The 26,368-nt window shown below is 43.0% G+C and overlaps 2 protein-coding genes across 2 annotated transcripts; one reads left to right on the top strand and one right to left on the bottom strand.

Moving 5' to 3' along the window:
* Positions 1-310: 310 nt before the first annotated feature.
* Positions 311-20,376, top strand: LOC142900672 (G-protein-signaling modulator 2-like). Its single transcript, XM_076045084.1, has 15 exons — positions 311-577; positions 10,366-10,587; positions 11,376-11,511; positions 12,204-12,343; positions 13,675-13,798; positions 14,052-14,167; positions 14,667-14,822; positions 16,206-16,314; positions 16,885-17,050; positions 17,436-17,527; positions 17,924-18,097; positions 18,471-18,633; positions 19,031-19,216; positions 19,295-19,410; positions 19,559-20,376. Exons 2-15 carry the CDS (start codon positions 10,367-10,369, stop codon positions 19,724-19,726), a joined length of 2,067 nt encoding a protein of 688 aa, XP_075901199.1. The 5' UTR covers positions 311-577; position 10,366; the 3' UTR covers positions 19,727-20,376.
* Positions 20,377-20,470: 94 nt separating this feature from the next.
* Positions 20,471-26,325, bottom strand: mcoln3b (mucolipin TRP cation channel 3b). Its single transcript, XM_076045085.1, has 14 exons — positions 26,182-26,325; positions 25,019-25,236; positions 24,752-24,919; positions 24,301-24,454; positions 23,924-23,999; positions 23,749-23,845; positions 23,388-23,487; positions 23,190-23,302; positions 22,810-22,959; positions 22,608-22,709; positions 22,149-22,271; positions 21,806-22,012; positions 21,308-21,444; positions 20,471-21,205 (listed from the first exon to the last, which is right to left on the bottom strand). Exons 1-14 carry the CDS (start codon positions 26,261-26,263, stop codon positions 21,166-21,168), a joined length of 1,767 nt encoding a protein of 588 aa, XP_075901200.1. The 5' UTR covers positions 26,264-26,325; the 3' UTR covers positions 20,471-21,165.
* Positions 26,326-26,368: the final 43 nt, after the last annotated feature.

Genomic DNA, 26,368 nt, shown 5'->3' with positions numbered 1-26,368 from the left:
ACAGTAGAGTCATTCATGAACTACTTGAGTACATCAAACTCAAAAACACTTTCTCACTCTGTGCGGTAGGGGGCGGTAATATATCCACGAATCGGCGCAACTGTGCGACAAAGTACTAAACTTTGCAACAGTACGAGCGCAACGTTTGGGAATGAGACCTGGGAAAATTGCGGTTTTCAGTCCTAAAACTCCACACACGTGCCCATTCCCAGATATTACCTGCACCGATTCATTATCCACAGCCTAAATACACAAAGAGCTCGCTTTCCACAAGTCGGCGGTCAGTATTTCCGATGTCACGTGAAGGCGTCGAGCGTGGACTCCTAATTGGAGGCAGATTTTCAGCGCGAGGAGTGGCTTCTCCAACAACTTCTCCTTCCCGGGTCTGCTGCGACTGCCTGCAACTCTGATGGAACAGTCGCAACCCTCGTAAACAAGAGTGTGTTTAAAAAAAAAAAAGAAGAAGAAAAGAAAAAGGAAGTACATTTGGAATATTCCAGCCGGGAAGAGGAGGGAAGAACTATTTCTCTTCCATTGACGCCATGCCCGTGGTGTGTTTACGATCGTCATTGTGAAGGTAGGTGAACGTATCTTTCTGGTGACAGCGCTGCCCGTTGAGCTCCGGGCTCTTTCTAGTAAAAGGCGACCCCCCTTCCGTTTTTGCTCGGCCGCTAAGCGTGTTGCCGCCAACGTGAAAGCTTTCTCAGAGTTCTCCTCGTCGTTCCCTGTCTTCCGTCAACACAAGTGGAGCCGTCTGCATGTCTCGACGCTGTCGTTTCACCCAGACGGCGGACGTGTGGCGGCATGTTCGCCCCCAAACTGACTCATTTGCAGCGTCTGAGTTTCCCCCCCCCCCCCCAGACCATCACAAAAACGTTGTGATGGTCGGCGAGGCTAAAAATAAAAAGGAACACCGTGAACTTTCGGAAAAAGTCCACCGCTCCCCTACAAAAAACAACAGCAACAAAACAAGACGGAAACCCTGACATTGCAGTCTATAGCTCCAAAAAAAATACCTGTTTGTTTGTTTGTGTGCCGCCTTTGCCGACGCCTTTGTTAAAGTGCGTGACAAAGTTTGGAAAAGTGAATGATTTTTTTTTTTTTTTTGGGGGGGGGGGGGGGGGGCATCTGCTTGTGAGGTCTTCAACAAGCAAGCACTTTGGACGGAGTCCCATCGCTGCTTCTCGTCGTTCTTCAACTGAAGACGCGGCGATGACTTCAGAGAGCATCACTTAATTGGAGAGGGTTTGCTTGGGCGTTTGCATATTGGAATGGTTATGGTTTAGGCCGCCACATTAGGGTCTAAAAAAAAACAACACGACTTTAAAGCCAAGGCGTTTGCTACACGCAGCGTTCTTTTTTTCATCATTTGAAAGTTAAAAACAAAATAAAACGTGTTTTTTTTTTTCTCTCTCTCTCTCCCCATAATCATGCTGGCAGGATTGCATTCCAAAAGACAGAAAAAAAACAAGCTGACTTTCATGTTTTTTAGATTTTGAAGGGGAACTGGGACACAGTTTGATTGTGTCATGATTTCCCTGCAGAGCCTCTGTGTGAGGACTTTTCATTAGGAAATCATTTCTCTGACTTGATTTTCAAAGTGCCTCTGTGAATGTTGTTCTATCGAGTGAAAACTGTAGCCCAAACATAACCGTTCGGAAATTTGGTTTGGCATTTCTCAAATCAAATGTTTAATGACGGCAGTTTGTATTTGATGTTTTTACCTGATTACCCGTTACCTGCTGACTGAACAGATTCAGTCTTCAGTGAGGTTTATTTAGCCCACTGTGCATTCAGTAGACAGCCAGCCAGAGGTGAGGTACTCAAGCCATGTTTGATTAGTTTTTCCATAATTAAACAAAACTGAAAAAACTGAAATAATTACAATGCATTGATTTGATCTTCTTCATTAGTTTCCAAAAAAAAAAAAAGCACTGGTTAGAATCCATTCTATGGCTGGGCTAATAAATCATCTGACTGATCAATGAAAACCACCAGTGTGCTAACTGTTAACTGCGCTTCTGAATATTAAAACAAAGTGTGTTTGAGGAAACACTAAATACTGTTCTGAAATTCACAACAAGTATAATATCCATATCTATGTGATGAAGCTTCATGAGTTTGTTTCTAATGAAGCTTGACAAAATACAACAGGCTAACTGTTGCGTTTTATCAAATGCCAAAAAACGCCTCCGCCAACAAAGTGCTTGTGGTGTCTTACATAAGGGCATCAGCTGTTCTTTATAAGCATCAATCCGTTATTTAAAAAAAAAAAAAGAAAAAGAATCGCAGTAGACTGCCAATCCATGTTGCAGACACCACTGGAACACCAAAAACACCTCTCATCTGATAGTCGAAGTGCTGGATTTTTGGAAAAGAGTTGGCAGAGAGCAAAATGAAGAATGCGCACACTCGGATCTGCACAAAATCTTTCATTATTTGAGATTTTGGTCATAGACCATGATTCGGAACCAACCAAACAAAGTGGGATACAAAACAATGCTGACAAAAATAATCTGAAACATGCTGACATGTTAAAAAAAAGTGAAGTTACCATTATACTGATGATAAAAAGAAAAAAAAGAACCGCAACGACTTTGGACATGATGTGATCATTATTGACAGTTTTGGTCCCTGCATCATAAGCCACAGCAAATTTTAGAATTTTTCGCCCAGTATAGTCTTGAGGCTCAGAAGGGAAAAGAAAAGTCAGTTTTTTGGGGGGGTTCTTTTGGACAAAAAACACTCGAGCCAGAAAATGAAGTAATACAATCATCTTGTTTAAGCCAACAGGGAGGAAACTGTTCCTGGGCAGCTCAGTGCAGCTGCATTCGAGGGTCTAAACAAAGAGTGTTCATCAGTCACCATGAATGGAGCTGCTCAGTAAACAGTGAACAAAACATTGCCTGCTCTGTTAAATTTCAGATTTTTGTGTTGACACAATAGCCAACGTTGGCAAAAGGGCTACTGTAGTGTTAATGGACCGACTACCTTGGCTCGAAGAAATAGACGGACGTTGGGCATTTCTTGGCTCAGTGTGTTTAGTTCATGAATTAGTCAGGCTCCTAAGCTAAGTCATCTTCCAATTTCTTTTCTTTTTTTTTTTTTTTTTCTTTTTTTTACCCCAACAAAACAATCAGTTGCGTTTTGCTTCAAGCGTCACTGTAAAGATTTGCAAACAAAATGATAAGTACGCAGTTTGGACTTCTCATTCAGGAAGATCACTCATCCATTTTGTATTATCCTGATAACTAGATAGATCTAAAGAAAAACTGCATGTATGTGACTGTGAACATTTTCTGGTTTTAGCTTTTTGCCAAAACTGTTGCATCGTCCCAGATGATTAGAAATATACAAAAACAAGGCAGCTGTGAATACAGCTGGGCACCTGGGAATAGCATCTGTGTCCTTTGTGACTTCACAACAGGCTGATTTCTCAGAAGCACTAGTTTTAACCACTTCACGAAAAGTGGAACAGGCAGAGGAACTGAAAGGATGGACAATCTCACACTGCTGGCCAGTTCACTGGCGGGCACGAGTCACGTATTATTGTTGTAAAACATCGATAAAGTGAGTTTTGCAGAAATTTGGACGCTCAAACAAATAATTCTTACACCAAAGGTCAAAGCAAGTTTTCTTTTATGTTTTTTTTAAAGTAGCTAATAGCACATCATACAACCTTTAGATTGCTTTTCAACCTGAACAAATCCAAGTTCAAAGTTATTTTAGAATTTCATTACTTTGAAAGCTGAAATAAAAGTTTTTCCTTTTTTTCCAATCAATTTTTAAATGATTTTTTTCTCCGGGTAAGTGGCTGATTAATGTTTTCAAACGTTTTCTTCTTCTTTAATCGTGTTGTTAGAGTTGCGTATTTCACCTTAGCAAGGCATGAGAGAAAACAAATTCTTAAAAGTTCTCAGCATTCGCGTCATTCTGCCTAAAATAAACCTTCTAATAAACTGAAGCTAATCGAGTGAACAGTTGACAGCTCCTGTCACTGAGCGTTTCCTCGTGGCCCCCAGCTCCTGTTTCATGATAAGAGATAGTGTGACAAGTGAATTCTTACACTGTTCTGCGACAGCGGCCACGCACAGAAATAGATGGCGCTCCTTCCACACGTCACGTTATTGTTGAGACCAGTATTTCCCTGCAGTTTGGTCTATTATTGGGACTCGTGATGTGATTTCGGCCCTCTGTATTTATTTACCTTGTTACACCACTGAGACGCTGACTGTCATGGATGGCAGCATTTTGGTTGCAACATGTACGGGACAGAGAACTACTTCATCTCATCCGCCGCAGGTAGGCTGAACAGCATGTGAGGCTGTTTGGTAGTTTGTTTGTTTTTTAATTCCTGAATTTTTGCAAAATGATCCACCTTAGAAGGGAATTTGGGGACAACGGCGTCGTAAAAACATTTCAGTACTCTACTAAGAAATGTGAATGTCGAGGTTTAAATCAGGATTTCCATCTCATGAATAGTTTTGGATTAGCCTTCAAAGAATGAGTTTGACAGTTCAGCAACAAAAGTTGATTAATTCAGTTCTGTTTATTGGGGTGGGTGGGAGGGATGAACTCTTTACTTTTTATCTTGTTGCATGTCTCGGCATTTTATTTTTGTTTTATCTTGTGAAGCACTTTGGGTTGCATTGTCGTTTGCATGAAAAGTGCTATATATTCTTTTATTCTTTCTCGTGTTTCTTTCAGGGATGTCAGTTGATATTGTGGTAGTTTGACCAGTTTCGTGGCAAAATATCGCTCAATATCCAGTTAATATTTTAAGCGATAATTATTATTTCCATGTAATACAATCTGTTAATTGTTTTGCAATCATTAAATCACCGTGTGCACATTGATGTGGGGATTAATAGACACAGGCTATCAGCTTGAGTAACGTGATGCCTCATTGGCCAGCTGTTAAAAGATCCGGGGAGGACCACAGGAGGGCCCTGCGACCAGCAAAGTAAATATTTCATGACCGAACCAAAATGACTTGAAGAATGTGCCGCAGATTGCAGGCTATGGTGTCAAGCTGTTAAATTGCATCACCTCATTGTAATGCTGATCGTCTCATGCGAGCTCAGTCTTGTCTGTATGCCACAGGCTCAGTTTGCCCTCAATGAATTCCTCCCTCTGTGTTCACCAACAAACTGGCCTGCAGGTTCTTCCAACTGTCAGCTTATCTGATACTCGCTGCTGGTCTTCACCACTGCTGTGACTTGTGAAGATGGGAGATAACAGATTGAGAGATTGAGGAAAGTGGCGCTTTCTCTGGAGCAACTGCCGTGACACTGTTTGGAACTTTTCCCACAGCTGTATTATTTAGTTAACATACTCATGGAAATTTGCTATGTGAGGTCAATACCCTTGAGGAATAACTTAAATCATTACACAATAATATAATGGACTTGATTTTGTGGGCCCCACGGGTACGAATAAAGTTTTGTTGAATTGAATCTCTCATATTGAAAATGTGCCCCATTTTTGACTCTGAGGAACAGCTCTTGTTTTGCAGCGGGTGACACTTTACCGAGGTCACTTACGAGCCATTATGCGATGCATTGTTAAATGCCTTCCAAATACCAGTCGGTAGTTGAGGAAAAGCAGCCTCTTTGCCCAGAAAAGGCTTTGGTGGAGCGTCCTACTCTTTGGTGACGATGGACATTGTTTACAAGTCTACAGTTGCTTCAGTTTGCTGAAGCAGTGTTGTGGGAGCCGCCTCCTACTGAAAGGCCACTGATTGGGTCATTGATACCAAGAACAGCTGAAATCGATGGATGAGTTACAGCTTAGACTTGAAATCTCAGCAGGTTTCATTGGAAGCGTACGGCTAAGGCTAATTGCTAAAGATAACTCTGAACATGGATTGTTTTCCAGTATTAGCCATCCTCACCATTTACCAAACGGTTTGCTTATTTTTCATGACTTCAGGCCTGGTTGATCAGTCCAGCGTCATGGGCTGGCCTCATCTCACGTGGCTCATTCATGTCTTCGCCATGAACTCCAATGATGAGCCAAAACATTGTTTCTTCCCCTAGAGGGCACATTGTTCCAGACGTCTTAGTTAATTAAGACAAGTGGATTGCTGTGGATCAGCTACAGCTGAGTTCCCATAAGCTTTGGCCATTAGAGCGAGTGTGATGTATGCATTTTCTCCTGCCCTCTTCACCACTAATTCGTCAGAGTTTATCGTTTATCTGTATTTGTATCAGTCACCCTTAGAAGTTAATGAGAATTATTTTAAAACATCTTCAAATAATGCATCCAGTCCGCACACATTGGAACACAAACCTCAAGCATTTCTAGTCAATTGAAGGATTCCTACCCGTCCAGAAGGTGTGCCCCCGAGTGATTATTTCATGGACTGTTAAGCAGATAGCCTTGGGGTTCACTGGAGGCCATTAAGTGGCGATAATTACCACTGAGGCCTGTCCTAATTGAAAGTGACACACACCATCAGGTGGCTTAGAGAGGCACGTTACGTTTGGTTAAGTGGTGGAGGAATACTACAGTCCACGCATGGCGTCCTGGCTGAGATCTCTCTCTTTGTTCGTCTCTGCCTGGCAACGATCAGCTGTTGAACTGTATTCGCTTTAACCAGCTAACTGGAGGACTCCCTCTAAGAGTGACCTCGACGCAAAGGTCTACGTGCACACTGGGAGGATTAAGCAGATCTTTTTTTTTTTTCTTTTGCCGTTACCTGCCGTTAGCCGAGCGCTTTCAGAAGGAGCAGGGGACACTCTCTTTCTTCCCTGTTGCATGAAATTGGGGCATTTCTTGCGTGCGTTATGTGTATGCACGTGAAGGAAGGGAAGGTCAAGGGTGCTGTGCCAAAAGAGCTGCGTTTGCTCCGGAAAGCGATCGTGCTGACTGAAATGTCCGTCGTGTCAAACTGTCTCGACTGCATCAGAATGGGAAGAGACAGCAGGTATGTGAGCCTATAGCTACTTCACCCGGACTCTCCGAGATGATGTCAAGTGTAGGAATGAACTAGTATAAGATCTGTAAGTGCATGGTAAGCTTGCACAGTTTCCCTCCTGTCACAGTCCTAGAATGTATGGTTCTGAACCGTTTGAGTCTTTTCCCTTTGGCTTTTATTTATGTGTAACATAAAATACTACCAGTATTAATGAGACCAGAGTGTAGAGTTTTAGAATATATTAATAAATAAGATTAACCTTTTTCACCCACCTCTTGAATGATGTAACCAGCCATGGAGTTGTCCTAGTAGTCACCATCATTGAGGCGTGGAAACAATAATTATTGCTCAGCTGTTTTGATGTCAGATGTCAGACATGCTTGAGTAAACACTGCATTTTGAAAGACAATTTGTGATTCAAGCCTATGGGTTTACTGTCCGTACCATCGAGGCGCATTTAAATACCCGGAAGTGTGCATGAGTAAGCTCTGTAGCTTTGAAGGCAGTAAGCAAGCGCAGCATTCCTGGAGGGGGAGATCCGAGTTGTAACCCTGACCCATCACCGCTCTGGTTGTTGCCTCGGAGGACCAGCCGAGCAAACATGCTGATCATGCAGAGACCATCCAGGGTCTAAGGGGATCAGATGGCTCATCTTGTACCACCTAACAGAAGCTGAATTTCTGTATACTCCAGTAATAACACATCATTTTGATATTAGAAAGTCTATTTCTTTGTTAAATGCATTGCATTGAGATTGTCACAACCCTGGAGACAGTAAAACCTGTTGACTTGTGCATGACTGGATTTGCTTTACGGTCTTGCGATGTCATCCTGTTGATCCACTCCTGCTCGGTTTGTTTTATCTCTTATTCCTGTCGGTTCAGCGTTCCTTTAGAAAACTGGTCTCCTCTGACAGAAAGGGTGTGGAGGTTATAAACTTGAATCCCTGACCACAGACACATCTGAGTTTACTTAGAGTGTGTGGTTAATTTCGAGCCGCACACTTTCATTCCAGCGATTTTGCGAGTTTTTTTTTTGGGCCTCACGACAGACAGGAAATGCTCTCTCCTACTTTGGATTTTGCTGCGCTTTTCTTTGGATTAGCCTGAACTTCTGTGTCTTACACTGCATGTGTCTCGGCTCTGATTGTGTTAGTGAGCGCGTGTGTCTGTTCATTCGTCCCACTAGGTGTTTATATTTTTGTTAAAGATGGCGTTTCACAGCCTAGAACACAGAAGAGTTAATTGTTTGAAATCTGCAAAAATAATTGACTTGCTGTTGGAAAGCTCTTTGACTTCAATATAGTCATGACAAGTACAGTGATGGCTGGCAATCAGTTTTCAGTTCACAGTGCTTCTTATTAAAGGCGTCCTATTAGAAATACTGACTACTGACATTAGAAATACAAACCAACACCAAGTCCGAAAAAAAATTCCAACTTTCGAATCTGTCTTACTGCTTTGAAACCAGCAGTTTTGTGTTTCTTTCCACGTCACAAGCTGACCTGATTGTCGCAGTAACACCTCTGCTGACTGTTTAGATGTGGGCAAGGCGTCACTTCTGAGAGCTTGTGGGCATCTTCCCTGCTAGCTAGCGCTAGCTGGGAGAGACTGCCCAATCACAAGGGAGTAGGCTGTTCCAAGGCGGAGCCACAGATGTGCCGTTTAGGAGAAGGAAGGAGAATTGAGCCAAACAGCCTCTTCACGCTTGTTTTGTAAGGCCAGTAAGCTCAAACCAGTAAGTTTTTTTTTTTTGATCAAGCAACTTTGCTTAGCGTTGGAAGTAGGCCACCGAAATGAACTAATTAAATCTGGAAATGGCCATAACAGGGACCATTATTTTTCAGTTTTTGAAAATATTTTTAAAATCCCACTGGGAGGAGGCCCCTGGGGAAGACCTAGGACACACTGGAGGGACGAGGTCTCTCGGCTGGCCTGGGAACGTCTTGGGGTCCCGCCGGATGAGCTGGAGGAGGTGACTGGGGCCCGGGAAGCCAGGACATCACGTCCAAGCAGATGGCACCAATGACCAATAAAAAAAACAAAAACAAAACATGCATCCATCCATTTTCTATACCCCCTTCCTCCTGCACTTATAAGGTTTAAAACTGCAAAAACTAGTATGTCCAAGAAGTCCCTTAGTTCCCCTATGTTTATTGTTTATTATAACCTGTATTATAATAAAGTATCTGTCGTCATTAATATACTGAATGCGGAAGCAACAACTTAGCCCTGTCTTGTGTGTATTAGCTGTCAGCAAGCGGGGATATTAGGATGATATTTACTGTGTTCCCATTGAGTCGCGTATGACATGCATGCATGTTGTTTTCCATCCAGGTGGTTTGTTTTTTTCCAGTGTGCACACCTGCACGCTCTTCCAGCAGGTGTGACTCAGTCCTCTCTGCCCAGCAGAGCATATATCACGTTGCCCTGTGTCATGGCGTTCTGTACAAGTATCAACAAAGGGCACATTCCCATCCACATACCTTTTCTTTGTACTGTCATCTCTGCTGATGCAGTGACAAATACAGCAGCATCAGGCTGACAGTTCAGAGCGCATTATGATGATGACAATGATGATGACGATGAGTATCCAACGGTCTGTACTTTGAGGGCAGCGGCAGTGCCTTGGTCGGTCAAAACAGGATGTGATTATGAATACGCACTTGTGTCCTTTCACGCGAGACTTCTCTCGATGCTTAATTAAATTGATTGTGCTGTAGGATGCAACATTTTTCAACCCTTTGAGGTGCTTGCTAGACTTACCACAGACAAATTATGTTTCTGACTGGCCTTTTACAGTTGTGATGGTTAATTATCTGCACACTAAGGGCTTGCAGAAATAGCCAGCTGCTCGCAGTGAACACTGAGTTAAGTGTGATGCAGGCCAGCTGGAATAAATCATAGATATTTGATTTGATTGCTTGAGAATGTGAATGTTTTGAAAACAATTTAGTGTTGGAGCCCAAAAAAAAAGAAAATAAATCTCACTCTTTGAAATTATAATTTTTCTACTTGCTTGATTTCCGCTGTAGCTATTTAAACAGTGTCCAGCTCGAAGCCACAACTTTTTGTTGGCCATAACTTTTCTGAACTTTTCCTCTTTCAACACACTGCACTGAGCCAACAGGCTCACTGCCTATGATCACCATGTTCTTCTCTGGAATGTGGTCTCAGATAACAGTGTATTTCTATTAGTGTCCGTGCACAGGTAAAGAGTGCCGTATCTGATTTTTTTTTTAAAAGTCTTTTGAAATAGATGTTTCTTGCTTTTCCTATTTCTTTTTAATATGGGGACCTTTGTCATTTGTTCGTTTGTTTGTTTGTCTCGGCTTCATTCCGATTAGAAAAACTTTAGGCGAACTTGCAACCATTCCCATGGACAGGTCAGTGAAGTAGTTGAGAGCATGAATTCCCTCTCCTCACCTGGATCGTGTTGCTCTGCAGGATGGAGACGTCGTGTCTGGACCTCGCCCTGGAGGGCGAGCGCCTGTGCAAGGCGGGAGACTATCGGGCCGGCGTGTCCTTCTTTGAGGCGGCCATCCAGGTTGGAACGGAGGACCTCCAGATCCTGAGCGCCATCTACAGCCAGCTGGGAAACGCCTACTTTCACCTACAGGAGTACAACAAAGCTTTGGAGTACCACCGGCATGACCTGACGCTAACCAGGTAAACCTGCTCTCACCGGGGAATATTAATTAGTGCTGAAGCTGCAGTTTTTCCATCTGTGCTGCCAGCCGCTGGAATTCAAGATAATTCGGTTAGTGTTCCGCACCGTGATGGGTGAAAGTCTTGATGATGATAAATGCATGTGAATATTGAACAAGACAAGTGACGTGAATTTGAAAAAATACTAGTACAATAACCAAATAAATGCAAAGTCATTTTCCCTTCACTTGCAGGTCATCCAGAAATGAAAAGTTTCACTTTTTTGTGTAATGCTGTAATCAAGTGCAGAAGAAACAAAGAGTGTGCAAACTTTTATGGTTAATTCAAATTGAATTCAACATTTTCTGGAGAAGTGTAATGAACTGGATTGTGTTGCCCTCTCAATTTCATCCACATTACACCCAAATTACAAAGTTTCTTGTTTCATTTTATTTTTTTCATTTTATAGAATTATAATATTGAATAACCAATTTTTTCTACCTGCACTCCTCTCGCTCTTAATTTGATCCCTTTCATTCTCTTTACTTTTTTCAAAATTGTATTTGCTGTCTGTTATGCTGCAAATTATGATAACCTGCAACTTTATGACGTTAACAAATGCTCAAACTCTTAATCTCATTATCCTCGGCCTGCAAAGTGTAAATGTGGTGGGCACGACTCCACTGTTGTTGCCTGCAGCTGTCAATTACTTTCTTGCTCCTCGTGTTTTGGCACCAGTGCACTTCAGTAGTCTGCTTATATTGCGCTCTAATTGTTATTTTCTTTCTTTTCTTCTTCTGAAACCACAGGACAATCGCCGACGAGGTGGGAGAGGCAAAAGCCAGCGGCAACCTCGGGAACACGTTGAAGCTGTTGGGGCGCTACGATGAAGCTGTGGTGTGCTGCCAGAGACATTTGGATATAACCAGAGCCATTTATGACAAGGTAGGTGGTGCATTCCTCACATTTTAGGCCCACGACTGGAAAGCCACCGCCATCAAGTTGAAACTCCCTGTGACTGATTTTGCACAATTTTTGTGAATAATCATTTTAAGGTCCAGTGTGTAATATTTGGCTTGATTCATGATTTTTATTTTGGTAAAAGCCTAATAAACTGTCCATAAATGCAGGAATAAAAGTGTATAATCGCAGTACAATGAGGTCTTGCTCTCAGGCCGCTCCCATCTTGCGACACCACATTTTTAAGGAAGACTGGAATGTCCAATAACTAGGGTGACTGCTCACAGCTTCAAATAAACCAACGTGGGAGAAGGTATCCAAGTTTGGGTGCACAGGCCACCGTAGCTCACAGACACTCGTGCAGCGAGAGAGAGTGAAAGATGCTGCAATCTAAAATGTAACCACTTGATATTACTGCCAAGCTCTCCAAATATTACACACTTCACCTTTAAAGGCCCAGTTAATCAGAATCACATAATTGGGTTCATATTCATTGCTGAAGCGACCGGCCTGGTGACCGCTGCAGGACGTTGGTATGCGCCAAGGCTGCAGAACAAAACCCAGCTTTCCGGAATGGCTGGCCAGCGCGCACGCAAGCGAGCTGGTGTCTGGTGTATTTTAAGTATGTAATTACAGCGCCGGTCACTCTCCTTTCCATCTGTGAAAATCTGCTGTAGGTTGGGCAGGCTCGGGCGCTGTATAATTTTGGGAATGTTTACCACGCCAAAGGCAAGAGCATCTGCTGGAGCGGCGCGGAGCCAGGGGAGTTCTCGGAGGAGGCCCGGACGGCCCTGAGGAAAGCCGCGCAGTACTACGAGTAGGAGTTGATTCCACTGTGTTCTGTCAAACAATGGCCGCCTGTGATTTTTGCTGAGATGAGAGCCTTTCCTCAGCCCAGCGAGGAATGTAATTGTTGGAGTCGCAGCGAGTGAAAGAAAAACACAAAAACCTCATCAATTAGAAAGTAATGGACAGATGGAGGTTGACAACCCTGATTGCATTATGCTTATTACATGGTGCCACATTGTGCAAAATAGGCATCTTTCGAAAGCAAATGTATTTTTTCTCTGTGTAATTTCACAATTAGAAGCAAATTGTCAACGAAAGTGCGTTTTTTTTTTTATTATTATTTTACGGAATCGTGTCTCGGTTGCAAATTGATACTTCATCACCGTTAAATATAAACACTTTGGCCGCCTTCGGCTGCATGAGAGCAGCACCCGCGAGGTGCGTATTCAATTTGCTTCCGAGTACGAATTGTTTAATTCCGCGTCAGAAAGAATCTCTGCCGTCTCTCTGACAGTGACGGAGCATTTGCGGGGCTTTCGCAGAAGCCGGCGGACATTCACAGGAACCATTCACGCTAGGACCATTTCTTTGCTGCGGTGTTCCTTTTATCATGTTCAATCTTATTGACCATCTCAAAAAAAAAAAAGCTATTGCATTACATTGCGTTATCCCCGGAATGAGATATTTGAAGGTTAATGCACGTTGGCCTTTTGTGAATATCTAAGCCGTCATTGAATTGAGAGTTGAGGAGTTCCTCAAACCAAATTATGCTCTCAGGTGTTACGCTGCACACTCTCTCATGTCTCAACTCCCGGACAGTGGCTTAAAACTATAAAAATCTACATTAAAAAATCTGTTTTGTTCATCCTTAACATAAAGAAGCTGTGTTCTCTGTGAACGAACGGAATCGCTTTGAGTTTCTTCACTTCTTAATATTGGCCTGAACTCGGAGCATCAGGAGGTGTTTACAAAATGTTAAGGAGTGTTTTCTTTGCGTGAGACCTTCCCATAATATGAAACAGCCACTGTCCGCTTTTGCCTCTCATATACTCGTGACAGTTTTGGAGCAAATATTATAATATTGATTATAACAACACTTCACTGTATTCATCACCAGGAAACCAGAGGAAATGACTGTTTATGTCTTGAGGGCTCGTTGGGAAAATGTTGCGAAATGGAAATTTTCTGACGTCAAAGCAATTTCTTGGTGTCAGTGTGACTACTACATCCTCTGTGTGTGTGTGTGTGTGTGTGTGTGTGTGTGTGTGTGTGTGTGTGTGTGTGTGTGTGTGTGTGTGTGTGTGTGTGTGTGTGTGTGTGTGTGTGTGTGTGTGTGTGTGTGTTTCTTTATGAATGAAGAGCAAACCTGGCCATGGTGAAGGAGCTGAGCGATAAGGCAGCCCAGGGTCGCACCTACGGCAACCTGGGCAACACTTACTATCTCCTTGCTGAATTTGAAAATGCCGTGGCTGCACATGAAAAGGTAGGGAGTGGCAACCACACTGCCCACTGACGGCTTCAAATCTTTGCCTCGCGTGCCTCTGTCTCTCGTTTATCTCGTAAACCTTCAAATTAACGTCGGTATTTTCCCGAATGCTCGAGCTTTCGTCGTTGGGCCATTTGAATAATTTTTGATATCGTGGCAGAGCGTGCGCTGACAAGCTGGACGGGTTTTCAGCGCATCCTCAGCTGAAGTGCAGTAATTACTCTACTCTGCAATTTGTCTCGTTTGGCAGCGGCTCCTCATCGCCAAAGAGTTTGGAGATAAGTCGGCGGAGAGACGAGCTCACTGTAACCTTGGCAATGCTCACATATTCCTCAGCCAGTTTGAGGTGGCGGCCGGCCATTACAAGTGAGTGATCAAATGAAGTCTGTCTCAGGTCATAGTGCTTGCTGGCATTAATCTATTCCACATCATTAGTTCCATATTCAGGTTCTTTTTTTTATTATTATTATTACTGCTGCTTTCTAACTTTAATTTGTGTCTAAGAATTGTCAGAGAAGTCTCCAGAAATGAGCACACTCCTAATACACACTCAGTTCTAAGGAGAAGAAAAAAGAAATACCCCTTGTGTAATTTAAATTGTCCATATACTGTAGATTCTAAACAACAGTAGAAAGCAGTTGTTATGAAAGAGATAAACTAAATGTCCTTCTTGTTTTTTGTCACTGTTGCATTAAAACAATTATCTTCAAATCTACAATAACGTTGCTTTCACTCGCAAGATTTTACTCCTGCAAGGTTTTTCCAGAGGCCTGAGATAAAGGGAGCGAGACAACCAGCCGCCCGTGCGCTCCCACCCAAGACATTCTTTGAGCTTCCCTCCTACTCTTTGCCTTTTCGCCCTCAGGAGAACTCTGCAGCTGGCCAGGCTCCTGAAGGACAAGGCTGTGGAAGCGCAGGCCTGCTACAGCCTGGGAAACACCTACACACTGCTGCAGGACTATGAGAGGGCCATTGACTACCACCTCAAACATCTGGTCATCGCTCAGGATCTTAACGACAGGTACCGGCCACTGGGAGAGTTTTCCTTTGACTGCACTGAAGATCCGTTCACTGTGAAGTTGTTTGAAAGTTTTGCAGCTCCACTGTGCACTGCCTGGAACTGCGAAAACATTGTAAAAAAAAAAAAAAAGGGATGGGTGGGTTTGTCACAGAGTCACAACTCCTGCCGCATCTTTATTGCAAGGTGTTGCTGAAATGGACAGGGTGTCCCAATCCCATTTTTTTTAGGGACACCCTGTATTTGTGGGATTTTTGCAGCGTTACATCGTCTAACACAAAAGCCGTCGGTCAGTTTTAAAGAGCTTGAATCTCGACCCCGCAGCAAACAGTGCCTGGCTCTGAACCTTGCCATTTGTCCGGTCACACTCTCTGCTCCAGGATGCTGAGGGACAAAAATGTTTTTTCCAGATCCTGGACTGCTGCTGCTGTCCACAGTAGCCTGGTTTTTCGAGGGGGGGGGGCTGAGCTCTGGTCAGCCGGAACGGAAGTTTCCGACTGACCCGGCTCTGAAAATCAGAGCCCCTACTGCTCCGTGGGCAGGGATCAGGGCCAAACCCTCCGATTAAACATTAAAAGCCAGCTCACAACCTACCAACTCTGATTTACAACAGCCAAATATTGCTCTCGGGAACAGCTGGCAAAGAATTTAAGCCTGCTGTCCCAGCAAGTCTTGTCATTTTGCTGGAGGGCAAGTTAAAACACAGGAAAGCGCAATGCTATGCAGATGACTGTGCTTTTGTTTTTAGTTTGTTTTGTTTCAAAATTAACCATAATAATAATAATAAAAAAAAATAAAAAAAATACTGTATTGACTTCTGATGGGTCATTCCACAAAGATTGTAGACTTCAATTGTGTTTTGAAAACTTTGAAACAGGTCGCGATGCCGCCCACTGGCTATTGAAGAGAATGCAAAGTTCAGATACTTGTCTTGGACTCTCAGCCACCGTCCATAATGGACCGATTTAAAGTTTCAAACAAGCTCCACGGTAATGAGATGTAGATTCTGTATGAAGGCCTTCACCTTCATTGGAACGGACCTCCTTGGTTTACACTGTGCGTGTGTCACAGAGTTCACTGTTTTTTTGCAATCTTAAAATTTAAGCTGTTTCAAATCAACGAACAATAATGGGAATTATTGCTGTTATGAGAGATTATGTGCATGGATTTCTTTTGTTTAGTTTTTTTTTCCGCGCACAAGCATGGTGGATTTCATTGCTGTTACAAATTGGAAATTGTCTGCATCCATTGCAAATGAGGTTAATCTCGTCCTAAGATCTGGTTTTTAAGATTACGCTGCATGATACGAGACAAATGCCCATCCTTCTTTTTACGTAATAGCTGCCGGAGTTGCTCAGCCTGTTTTCTCTGTGCGTCCTTCCGCAGAGTCGGCGAGGGGAGGGCCTACTGGAGTCTAGGAAATGCCCACACAGCCCTGGGGAATCACCAGCGGGCCATGTACTTCGCTGAGAAACATCTGGAAATTGCCAAAGAGGTGCCTGTTTGTGCTTCAGCCACAAATCAGTGGCTAGTATCGGTCTACCACCCCCTCTGCTGGTCTCAAATTAAATTACATCGCAAATCTTTATTAATTTTTTTTCTTCTCGCCGTTTGAATGCGTATTTAAACATTTCCCCAACGTAGAGAAGAGAGATGCACTACCAGTCAAAAGTTTGGACACACTATTTAATGCAATGTTGTTTCTTTATCTTTAGTAGTTTCTACTAGTTGATTGCTGCTGAAGACATCAAATATATGAGCAAGATACGTGTAATTGTGCAGCAAAGAAAAACACTTAAATTATGCTTTTAATGAAAGGCGGCTATTTTGACAAATTTAAATATGAAACATGTTGCCGAGTTATTTTTCACTTTTATTGCTTCCTACATAATTCCATGTTCTACGAAGTGTTGATGCCTTCAGTGAGAAGCTGCAATGTCAATAGTCATGAGAATGAAAGAAAAGACACTCAATTCATAGGGTGTGTCTAAACGTTTGACTGGTAGTGCAGTTCCACCTGTTTTCTCTCATATATCTCATACATGCTCATCATTTGCTGCTGCAGACGGGAGACAAGAGCGGCGAGGTCACGGCCCGGATGAACCTGTCCGACCTCAGGCTTGTCGTCAACCTCAAGTCCAACTCTGGCATCCACCCGAACATTTTCCGCAACACCAACACAAACAGCTCAGTCCTGGCAGCAAGCTTCCGCGGCTCCCCCATCCTCTCAGGTACGTCTGTAGACCACAGATAAGCCAAAGTTATTTTCACAACAATTCCAAGGACGCACTATTATTTCTTGGTTCTTTTGCAAAAGTTTCACGTCTGCACCTCAAAGCAGACATTTTCCAGAAAGTTTGTTTTTTGGGGGGAGAACCTTTGCAAACAAAGTAGGATTTAAATGACGTGAAATTCAAAATGGGCAAATATATTAAACCAATTTCCTTGAAATGAGTAGCATGCCATGATAACAGTTCAACTTGGGTTCATCTTTAAAGAAACACTAAAAGGGCACTTAATTGGGTAACATTGGCCCTGTTGATTAGAAGCTGAAACTGAGTCTTTTTTCATTGTTCGAGATTGAAGATTTATATGGGTTTTTTTTTTTCACTCCAGGGTCCAAATTTCCAAGAAGAGGCTGTGCGGAAAAGCCAGAAGCGACTCAGCCGCCAGACAGAAGTCAAAGGGGAGATTCATCAGCGCACTCTGTATGTACTTGTGCTTGTAAAGACATGAAACTTAGTTTGGCAAAGTCTTGAGTGATCTTTGGAGGTGGATGTAATAATTGTGGCCCTGTTGCAGCCTCCCATGTTGCGTCGCTGCTGCCGAGTTTCAGGAGATTATCCTCCATTACTCACTGCTCAAATTAATTGCGTCTAGACAGGCAGATGCAATCTCTGATGTCTCCTTGTCTGATGTTGGTTTCATTTTAGTAGTGATGGATGAATCAAATCATGGGACCGAAACCTGAACAGTAGCTTCCCCAGTTTGTGACATTGTCATGCAGTGTGCGACTCGCAGCCTCTTCGTTTGCCTCCTTGAAGTTGTAAACGGCACTGAGCGATTGCAGCGAAAGTGACTCAATAATCACCTTCAATGTTCAGGACTGGGAGGAGGAAGCATTCCCCGGCTCCTCAAAGAACAACACCATCAAAGCCTCCACCAAGTTGTTCCTGTTCCAGCGGCTGAAGAGCAAGAAGCCCAAGAACAAGCTGTCCCCCAAGAACTCCCGCTCTGAGGACTCGGCCCCTGAGCCTGATTCACCAGTCTCCCCCAAGGTAAAACATCTGGGGCAGCGCCTCAGACTTAGGAAGGAAACCCAGAGTGGTTTGCTTTCAGGGATACGTGTGGAATATGTGGAGAAGAAACAGCGACATCAAATGGTGACACTTTAGATTGCAGCGTCTTTCACTCTCCCCTCCACCGGAGTTTGCCAGTGAGCTACAGTGGCCTGCGCACCCAAACCTGGATGCCTCGTCCACCCTCTTCTTCGTTGGTTTATTTGAGGATGCGAGCGTTGAGATGTCAGGCAGCTGGATTGTCCACACCAGGCTTCCTTAGAAATATGGTGGTGCAAGACGGCAGCTAACTGATTGCCTCTAAACTGCCTCTTTCCATTCATTCATCTTTCTACTTGTTTCAACGCCGTAGCTCGGGTCACATGACACTATCGGAGAGGACGGCTTCTTCGACCTGCTGTCCCGCTTCCAGGGCAACAGGCTGGACGACCAAAGGTGCTCCCTCCTGGATAGTCCGAGCCACCTCCCCACCCAGCCCTCTCCCTCCTCCACCCCACCTGTAGCTGAAAGGAAATGTGAGTGTTGACCCCTTGTGCTCCCCCTCTTGTGTTCTCACCATGTGCGACACCAAAGACGTCATTTAGTTACATGGTGTGACGACGGAGAAGCCACACATTGACCTTGATCGGGTTGTGTGAACAATGAGCAAATTATTACTTGATTCCCCGGAGTGTCTGTTGCTCGGGTCCTGGTTTGCTATCACATGTAAATTATACTCATTATAGGAATTTGCTCTTTCAAAAATACTGAAAAGTTCCTCATTCTCAATTTAGAGCGATTAAGAGTAAAGGTTCAATGTTCACGTCACCCTCCCATGAGCCCGTCTCGTGACGACCTCACAATTCTCAAAGTTTTATTGAATGGAAATAAATGTCTGTGTCCGTCAAATGCAATGACGGGCTTTCGTTCCAGCTATTTTGGAATGCGAAGCACCATTGCAGGATCCTGGTCATTTCCTGGAGCTGCTGGCCAGCTCCCAGGCCCGTCGTCTGGACGACCAACGAGTCAGCATGAGCCATTTTCCTGGCTTACGTCTCAGCACCTCCAGCCCGCCTTGTACACCGCCCACCTCCAGCACAGAGCAAGCCCGCCCGCAAGGTAATGATTCAGTCTGTTTTTTGGAGGGTAAAATCCCGGAACTGGCGGTGAAACTTAAGACTGTTTGCTTCCTTCCAGTCCCATCCCCTGGAACAGATACACCTCAAACACCCTCCCTCTACAGTCGTCTCGAGGCAAACGCTGAGCATCCTGAGGGCGATGAGGTCTTCTTTGACATGCTTGTAAAATGCCAGGTAGGATGGCGAAGTCAAATATGAGTTTTGCTATTCACTTTGCTCTCGAAAATCACTCAGTGACTGCTACCGTCATGGGAAACAACTGGCATAACGAAGTTGAAGCCACAACGGTTTCACATGCGTGTTTTTTCACTCCTTTTCCCAGGGCTCCAGGCTGGACGATCAGAGGTGTGCTGCTCCACCTTCCGTCAACTCGGGACCAACCGTTCCGGACGAGGACTTTTTCGGCCTCATCGTCCGTTCCCAGTCCAACAGGATGGAGGAGCAGCGCGTCCCTCCTCCGCCTGTCGCCACACAATCCAAGCCGGACTGATCCGTTCGAGACCTTTCATCTTGCCGCAGGATAACGGATGAAGTAACTTAGTTTTTGTCATTTTTAATGAAGTTTTTAAAACAAAACAAAAACTTTTTTTTTTTTTTTTTTAAATTAGCAAATTATTCCTGATTCCTGCTTTCTGGATTTACCTGACAATGTTCCTTTGAGACTGCCAAGAATGCGAGTGACACTATAAGGAATCATGGCCTCATCTATACATATATATATATATATATATATATGTATATATATATGTATATGTATTTAAAAAAAAAAAGAAAAAAAAGGGTTAACATTTAAAGGCTTGTCTTAGGAAGTCGCAGCCTTTTTTTTTCGGTGCCCCCACCTGCCTGTTCAGGTCAGAGATCCGGAACGTCCGTTTGTCCTGAGTAAACCACACAAACAATTGGGTGTGTGTGTGTGTGTGTGTCCCGACCAACGGCTGTGCTCTCCGAGGACGCCCGGCAAACGGAAGAGACTTCTTTAAGATGTTAAAAGAATGTCACACCACCCTGAGAGACCTTTTTTTCTGCCACACGCGTGCGTCTTTTGAGTTTCCAGAGTCTCTCAGAGACTTGCTGAGGAACTAAACTCCAAAGTTTGTGCTGACAAATTCTCTGCGGGGAAAATAAAGTCTGTATCTTGAACTGCTGTTTCCAAGTGATAAGTCAAGTCATTCTGAGAATGTGCTTTAGGCTTGAAGCCTTTGCACTGATTTTAACGTTCAAACTTCAAAGATAATGACGGTAGGTGAAAGCTTTAAAATTTGTATGCCCTCCTGACAACGGAGAAGTAAAATTCTACACATTGACCATCCTTCACAATTTCTTTTTCTGTACACATTTCATGCCCATACACACGGCCAGTCGAAAGTTTGGACGCACCTGTTTCTGCTCGGTCTTTCCTACTTTCTATACTGTAGATACATACTGAAGACATCAAACATATGGCCGAGGTATGTGGATTCATGTGGCAAAAGAAAAAAATGTTAACTACCCAGGTATGTTATGTAATATATATTTTATATGAAGGGTGGCTATACTAGATCACCTGAAATATAAAACTTGTTTGAGTTATTTCACACTTTAATAAATAAATAAATATGTGTTCATTCATAGTTTTGATGCCTTCAGTGACAATCTACAATGTACCGGTGAACAGTCATGAAAATGAAAGAAAAACCATGAAATCAGAAGTATGTGTCCAAACCTTTGACTGGTAGTGTACATAAATACCATAACATTGTTCCAGTGTAATAATGTAGCATTCCACTAATTCGTGTACATTAGGTCTTTTCACCATTACAAATCATCATAAAAGAAATAAAATCAAGACATTGAAAATTCCCACTGAAAATAATGCCATAAAGTGCAGGGTGATTATAGAATTACAATTCCAACAGTGCAGTTTGTCAGGTTCTACACAGTGAAGATCCACTACGCCTCTGAAGTCAGCCGCTCGGAGCCCCTCCACATCCTGGAAGGAAGTAAGTGTTCGATTTAACTCTGTACAACGTTGTCTTGTTTAAACACACACTGCAGTTGCCAGTTAGTTATCAGCACTGTGTATTGGACCAACCTTTTGATGTCGATGCAGTAGTCGATGCAGCAGGAATTGGTCCCGTCGAGCCTGAACACACCGGAGCTCGGCAGGTCTTTGCACTCGGACAGAAACTGCTGCAGCTCTGAAGTCGGGACTCCGCTCTGCTGCTGTTGCTAAATGAGTCATAGAAAAGGATGTTGGTTTACTGCATCAACCAACAGTCCCACAGCAGTAAACATGCATTTCCCATGAAGTGCACTTGAATACAATTTAGTCCAATTTTGTTGTAAAAAGAGAATTGCATCCTTTCAGGGGAAGTGGAAAATGTTATGAGTGAGGTTTCGTCGTAGAAGGTACTGCTCAGTTTAATTGTCACAATTACAGCAGTTTGGTTAGAAATGTACAAGTCACTCAAGTATGGGTTTGGGTAGCATTTACATGTTGCATTTTGCTTTATTTTTAGCCACCTGAATGAAGTGGAGCCACACACTGATGACGGGACTGCACAAAGTTAAAACGAGGTCGATGAGTCACCTTGATGGTGTCGTAGGTGTCGGTGATGATTGTGATGAAAAGGCTGAGGACCATGTAGATGAAGAGCGACACGAAGGTGTAGAGGTAAACCCTGCTGAAGACCCACACCATGCTGTTCTTGTTCTTCATGTCCTTGAAGGTGGGAAACATGTCGTCTCCGTTGATCAGGGAGAACAGACACTCCGACACCGTGTTCAAGGTGCGGAACTGCGTCAAAGAGAAGAAGGGATATTTCTCTTCTCAGCCAAAGGCTCAGTGGCACAGTTCACCCCACAAAACAATCTGAGAATGTATTCCAAGAAAGGTTAGATTTGTAGAAAAACATGTCCAAGGCGTTGCAAACCTTCTCGTGATATGGTCCTAGCACGATCCAGCCGCAGAAGCAGTAGCTTATGTAAATGATTCCAGCGCAGCAGATGAAACGGATAACATTTGGGAACGCTGCCCGAAGAGTCAGGATGAGAATCTGGTGATGGACGTAAATATCGTGGTGTTGAAAAGTCAGCCAAAAAACTTTGGCTTTGAGAAAATTGTAGGCATGCATTACCGCTGTTGTACCAGTGCAGGACTTTTCACATTTCAAATGATATTGCAGTCACAAGAAGCAATAAAGCAGTAAAGCATGCTGCGCGCTTTACTGCTTCCCACTTGTTTTTCTGTTACACTTTTGAGGTCAGGTTAACAAACTAAATCACTGCTTTCTGTCCTTGAAAATTTCTTGTACAGAATATGTAGTGCAAAAAAGGTGTCAGAGCAACTAACTGCAACCATAGGTCACGTGCTGCCAAAGATCTGCTCTCACATTGTATTTCCTGAAGTAGCCCATATAGCGGATGACCCCGATCCACACAAACATGGTGCCGGTCCCAAGGAAGATGCTGCAGATGTCATAACTTGTGAGCATCTTTAAGAAAAAAAAAAAGTTTTTTAAGTGAGACGGACAGCTGGAACTGTGTTCTATTATATTTAACATGCACTGATTTGTGTTTCAGGTTCTCTGTTACCTTAGTTTGGATCTCAATTTTGAGAATGGAGCCGATGATGGACAACATGTCGCTAATAATGATGAGGAGGTACCAGCCATTCACAAACTCAAACTTGTCTGACCACGGCACCTGTTTGTTGCAGTAGTTGTGGCAGACGTGTGTGTACTCCTGTTCACAACACGTGGGAGTTAAAGTAACTGGAGTAGCATGATGAATAGCACAGAAGCTCATGCACATGGCAGATATTGTATCTATTTGTGTGCGTGTGTACACACATACGTATAAAAGACCTGTCTATGGTCTGTTTAAGCAAAAGACACAGGGTGCAGGCAGGGAAGGTGAAGAATACAGAAAAAGCAACAATGAGAAATGGTCCATGTGCAGCTCGGTCTACTCACAAACTGCAGTCGGATTCCAGTAATCACTGAGCGCGTGCAGAGGGACAGTGAGATGATGCACGTTATAATGATGATGCAGTCAAACGTGACAGACAGGTATATGTTTTTCGCAGCTGAAAGAGAAGAGGAGTTCAAATCATTTCCACAGCCTGCAGACTCGACATCTGGCTTTGTGGCTGTTCAGCTTCGAGGACTCACTTGCACCCGTTACTTTCCAGTCTTTGCACTCGTTGATGTCGACGTCATCGTCCAGGTCAATCTTTATCCTGCCGCTGTGGGCATGGTTGCTGAAGGAGATCTTTGAACCAGACAGTTTGAGTTAGGAGAGAAAAGGTTTGCGTCTTAGCAGCAGGATATTCACCCAGCAACCTATGAAGGCGACGTCTTACTGTGTGAAATGTGAAGGTTTTGCATCCATATTCTATATTACTGAATGGGGATCGACTATATTAGATGAATGATTGTTTAATATCAGTTCCGATCACGTTACTGCATGATCAAACGAGCCCGACGGGTTCCATTTTTTTTAGCTGAGCTTCGGAGACGAGTCGCCACGTACTATTATTGTGAAGTCATAACAGTCAGGCAGCTCTCGATGTCTCACTGTTTCCAGATTGATGGCCTTGAGAGTAAACGTGATGGTGATGGAGACCATCCTGGGAGACAGCAAACATGCAATTTTAGATCACTTTTCCATGGAGGCAGAAATGAAATGAAGAAACCAGGGTGCAAACCTTTTAAATTGAAAATCAAACATTGCGAATGCATCTTTCACCGATGGCTTGGACAAGGGATAGATTTTGATGCAGGCTGTTGAGAATAAAAGCAACAAGAGGAAATGTTAATATTTCAATATAATGTTAAAGAATGGGCACGTGATGATTTATGAGGTGCTCTAAACAATGTTCTAAACAATGCCTCCTATAACAAGAAGTCAAAACTTAAAATATCCCCTGAAAATGTAAAAAAAAAAATGAAAAAAATTATAAGAGCATATTAGCAGAACAATTTTAAGGTCAACCAAAATAAGAAATTACATATTGATTGATTAGTATGCAAAAATGTAGTGATTTCTTTGTTTTGTGTATTTTGATGAATAACTTAAACCTACCAGTTTCCACCTGGGCATCGATCTCAAAACTCTCGTTGCCAGGGTAGATGGTTCCATTTCTGTAGAACGTCTGACACAGCAGCAGAGGTGTGTACGAGGTGCCGTTTTTCTCGTACTCGTGATTTCCCAGCGTGATGTTGTAAAGCTGTGAGTACTGGAAAACACACACACGTCAAATGTCGGGATTGTTGACATTTAGAAGCAGCACTTTATCGTCCACATATACAGCATGCCCAAAGTCCAAACTTGTGACTGTGTTTGAGTTATCAGAGCAGCTTTAAATGGATTTTTTTTGTGTGTCATAAATATCCAACAATAATTTCCTGTGACTGAAAGCAAAAGGAAAAAATGTAAAGAGAAAAAAAAAATCAAAACCATGTTGCTTCTTATCAAAACACCACAAGTTGTAGAAGAAACCAAAAACAAGAAGATTATTTTCAAACTCAGTCACCTGTTCAATGACGTAATGGACATGGTCGTAGAGGTCGTCTTGTGTGTAAACGGCATATCTGCTCATTTCTCCGTCAACATAATCTTTTAAGAAAAGGTGCTTGAAAGACATCAGATTTTCCTCCTTAAATTTGACCACCATCTGGTTGCTCAGACCGAAAGACACCAACTGTTATGTGTGGAGGGGATGATAGTGTCAACAGATGGGTACAAAAAAAAAAAGCAGTCAATACATACTACTACAATTACATCAAAAAAATGAGTTTACCTGGACAGTGATGATGGCAATTTTGATGAGCTGTAGAACGAGTTTCCATGGTTTTCGACCCCGAGCACAATACTTCTCACAAGGGTTCATGAAGAAATATTTGATCCTCCTCCTGAGAGTCTCCACATTTTCAAGATTTTCTAGACATTCGTGCTCCGAAGCTTCCGATGAAGGTGTTGTTCCGGACATGTCGTACAAGTCACCGTGCTCCTCCATTTCTGGGGTTTATTGGAAGGCAGTCATTTTTTAATTGGTAAAAAATGTAGATCAGAACTCTCCTACATACAAATATGACACCAACTTAAAAATAAAAAAGCACCTGACCGACACAGAAACGATTGAAATTATGTGATCAGGCTGCAACAACTGAATATTACAGCTGTAATATAATTGCAGGAAGGCAAAATGGCAGTTTAAGAAAGAGATAACGCCATTAAGTAAACTTTACAAATCGTCTTCCTTTTATCAATCACGGCAGCAAGAAGCGAAAAAGCACACGAACTCTAATCACTGATCTTTATTGCAGTGGCCCTGTCCTGCTTTTATAACACTAAGAACAGGTGTATACACCTGTTAAACTTTGAACTGCTGCCAAGAAATGCGAAAGGTTTTTCCTTCCTGGTTACCCTAATACTTTTTCAAAAAATAAAATGCTTTCACAGAAGACCTGATGGCGATCGTACTGATGAATTAGCAAATCACGGAGTTCAAACCCCCCTTAAGATCTCTCAAAGAAAGTATTATTAAATATAGATTACCTGAGCACCGATGAATAACGAAAAGCGACTCACGTGACTGATCGACTCGGTAAGAGTGAAATCTAAATTCTCTATTGATGTGTACAAGATTTCATTTAAAATAATAATCAACGGAATTAACAACAACAATAACAACAACAACAACAACAACAACAACAACAAAAGAAGAAGTCCTAAACATGCTTCTTACCAATGTCCCGCCGCGCGCACAGGTTTTCCGGCTTTTCTGTGTTCTTTTTGACCTTCGATTTCTAATATGGATAAGTCACTATCCGGGGCATTGTTTCGTCATTTGGTTAAAACTGCGTAAGTACGCTGCATTTCTTCCAAGACAAGAAGGCTTCTTGACGCACGGACAAGTTTGTCCAACTGACAGGTGAAATGACAGAAGCCATGTGACGTTACCCCTGTCCAGCGATTTCATTGGCTCTCGGTTCTGTCGATCATAAGTTCCGGTCTGTGGCGTCTGTAAAAGGTTCCCAGTCATCCTCAGGTCATCTGAAAGTAGAAGGGTTAAGTTAGGGCAACTGGACTTATTCTTCACTTTGAAGAAGCCTTTCGGATGAGAGATCACAAGAACAAGTCCAGTTGC

This window comes from Nelusetta ayraudi, unplaced genomic scaffold (genome assembly GCF_046127955.1).
Source record: "Nelusetta ayraudi isolate G7.1 ecotype Tasmania unplaced genomic scaffold, CSIRO-AGI_Nayr_v1 ptg000084l, whole genome shotgun sequence".
In the NCBI taxonomy this organism is placed as follows: domain Eukaryota; kingdom Metazoa; phylum Chordata; class Actinopteri; order Tetraodontiformes; family Monacanthidae; genus Nelusetta; species Nelusetta ayraudi.
The sequence above is the reverse complement of the archived record's forward strand: the minus strand, read 5'-3'. Positions and strand labels throughout refer to the sequence as shown.

Bases quoted from the DNA above. Each gene is read 5' to 3' on its own strand.
- mcoln3b (XM_076045085.1), bottom strand. From the start codon at position 26,263: ATGACTGGGAACCTTTTACAGACGCCACAGACCGGAACTTATGATCGA. The intron at 23,846-23,923 runs GTTTGCACCCTG...GCTGTCTCCCAG, and splicing joins TTTGATTTTCAATTTAAAAG to GATGGTCTCCATCACCATCA. The intron at 22,272-22,607 runs GTGAGAGCAGAT...GTCCATCACCAG, and splicing joins GCTACTTCAGGAAATACAAT to ATTCTCATCCTGACTCTTCG.
- LOC142900672 (XM_076045084.1), top strand. From the start codon at position 10,367: ATGGAGACGTCGTGTCTGGACCTCGCCCTGGAGGGCGAGCGCCTGTGC. The intron at 17,051-17,435 runs GTACGTCTGTAG...TTTTCACTCCAG, and splicing joins CGGCTCCCCCATCCTCTCAG to GGTCCAAATTTCCAAGAAGA. The intron at 19,411-19,558 runs GTAGGATGGCGA...TCCTTTTCCCAG, and splicing joins ACATGCTTGTAAAATGCCAG to GGCTCCAGGCTGGACGATCA.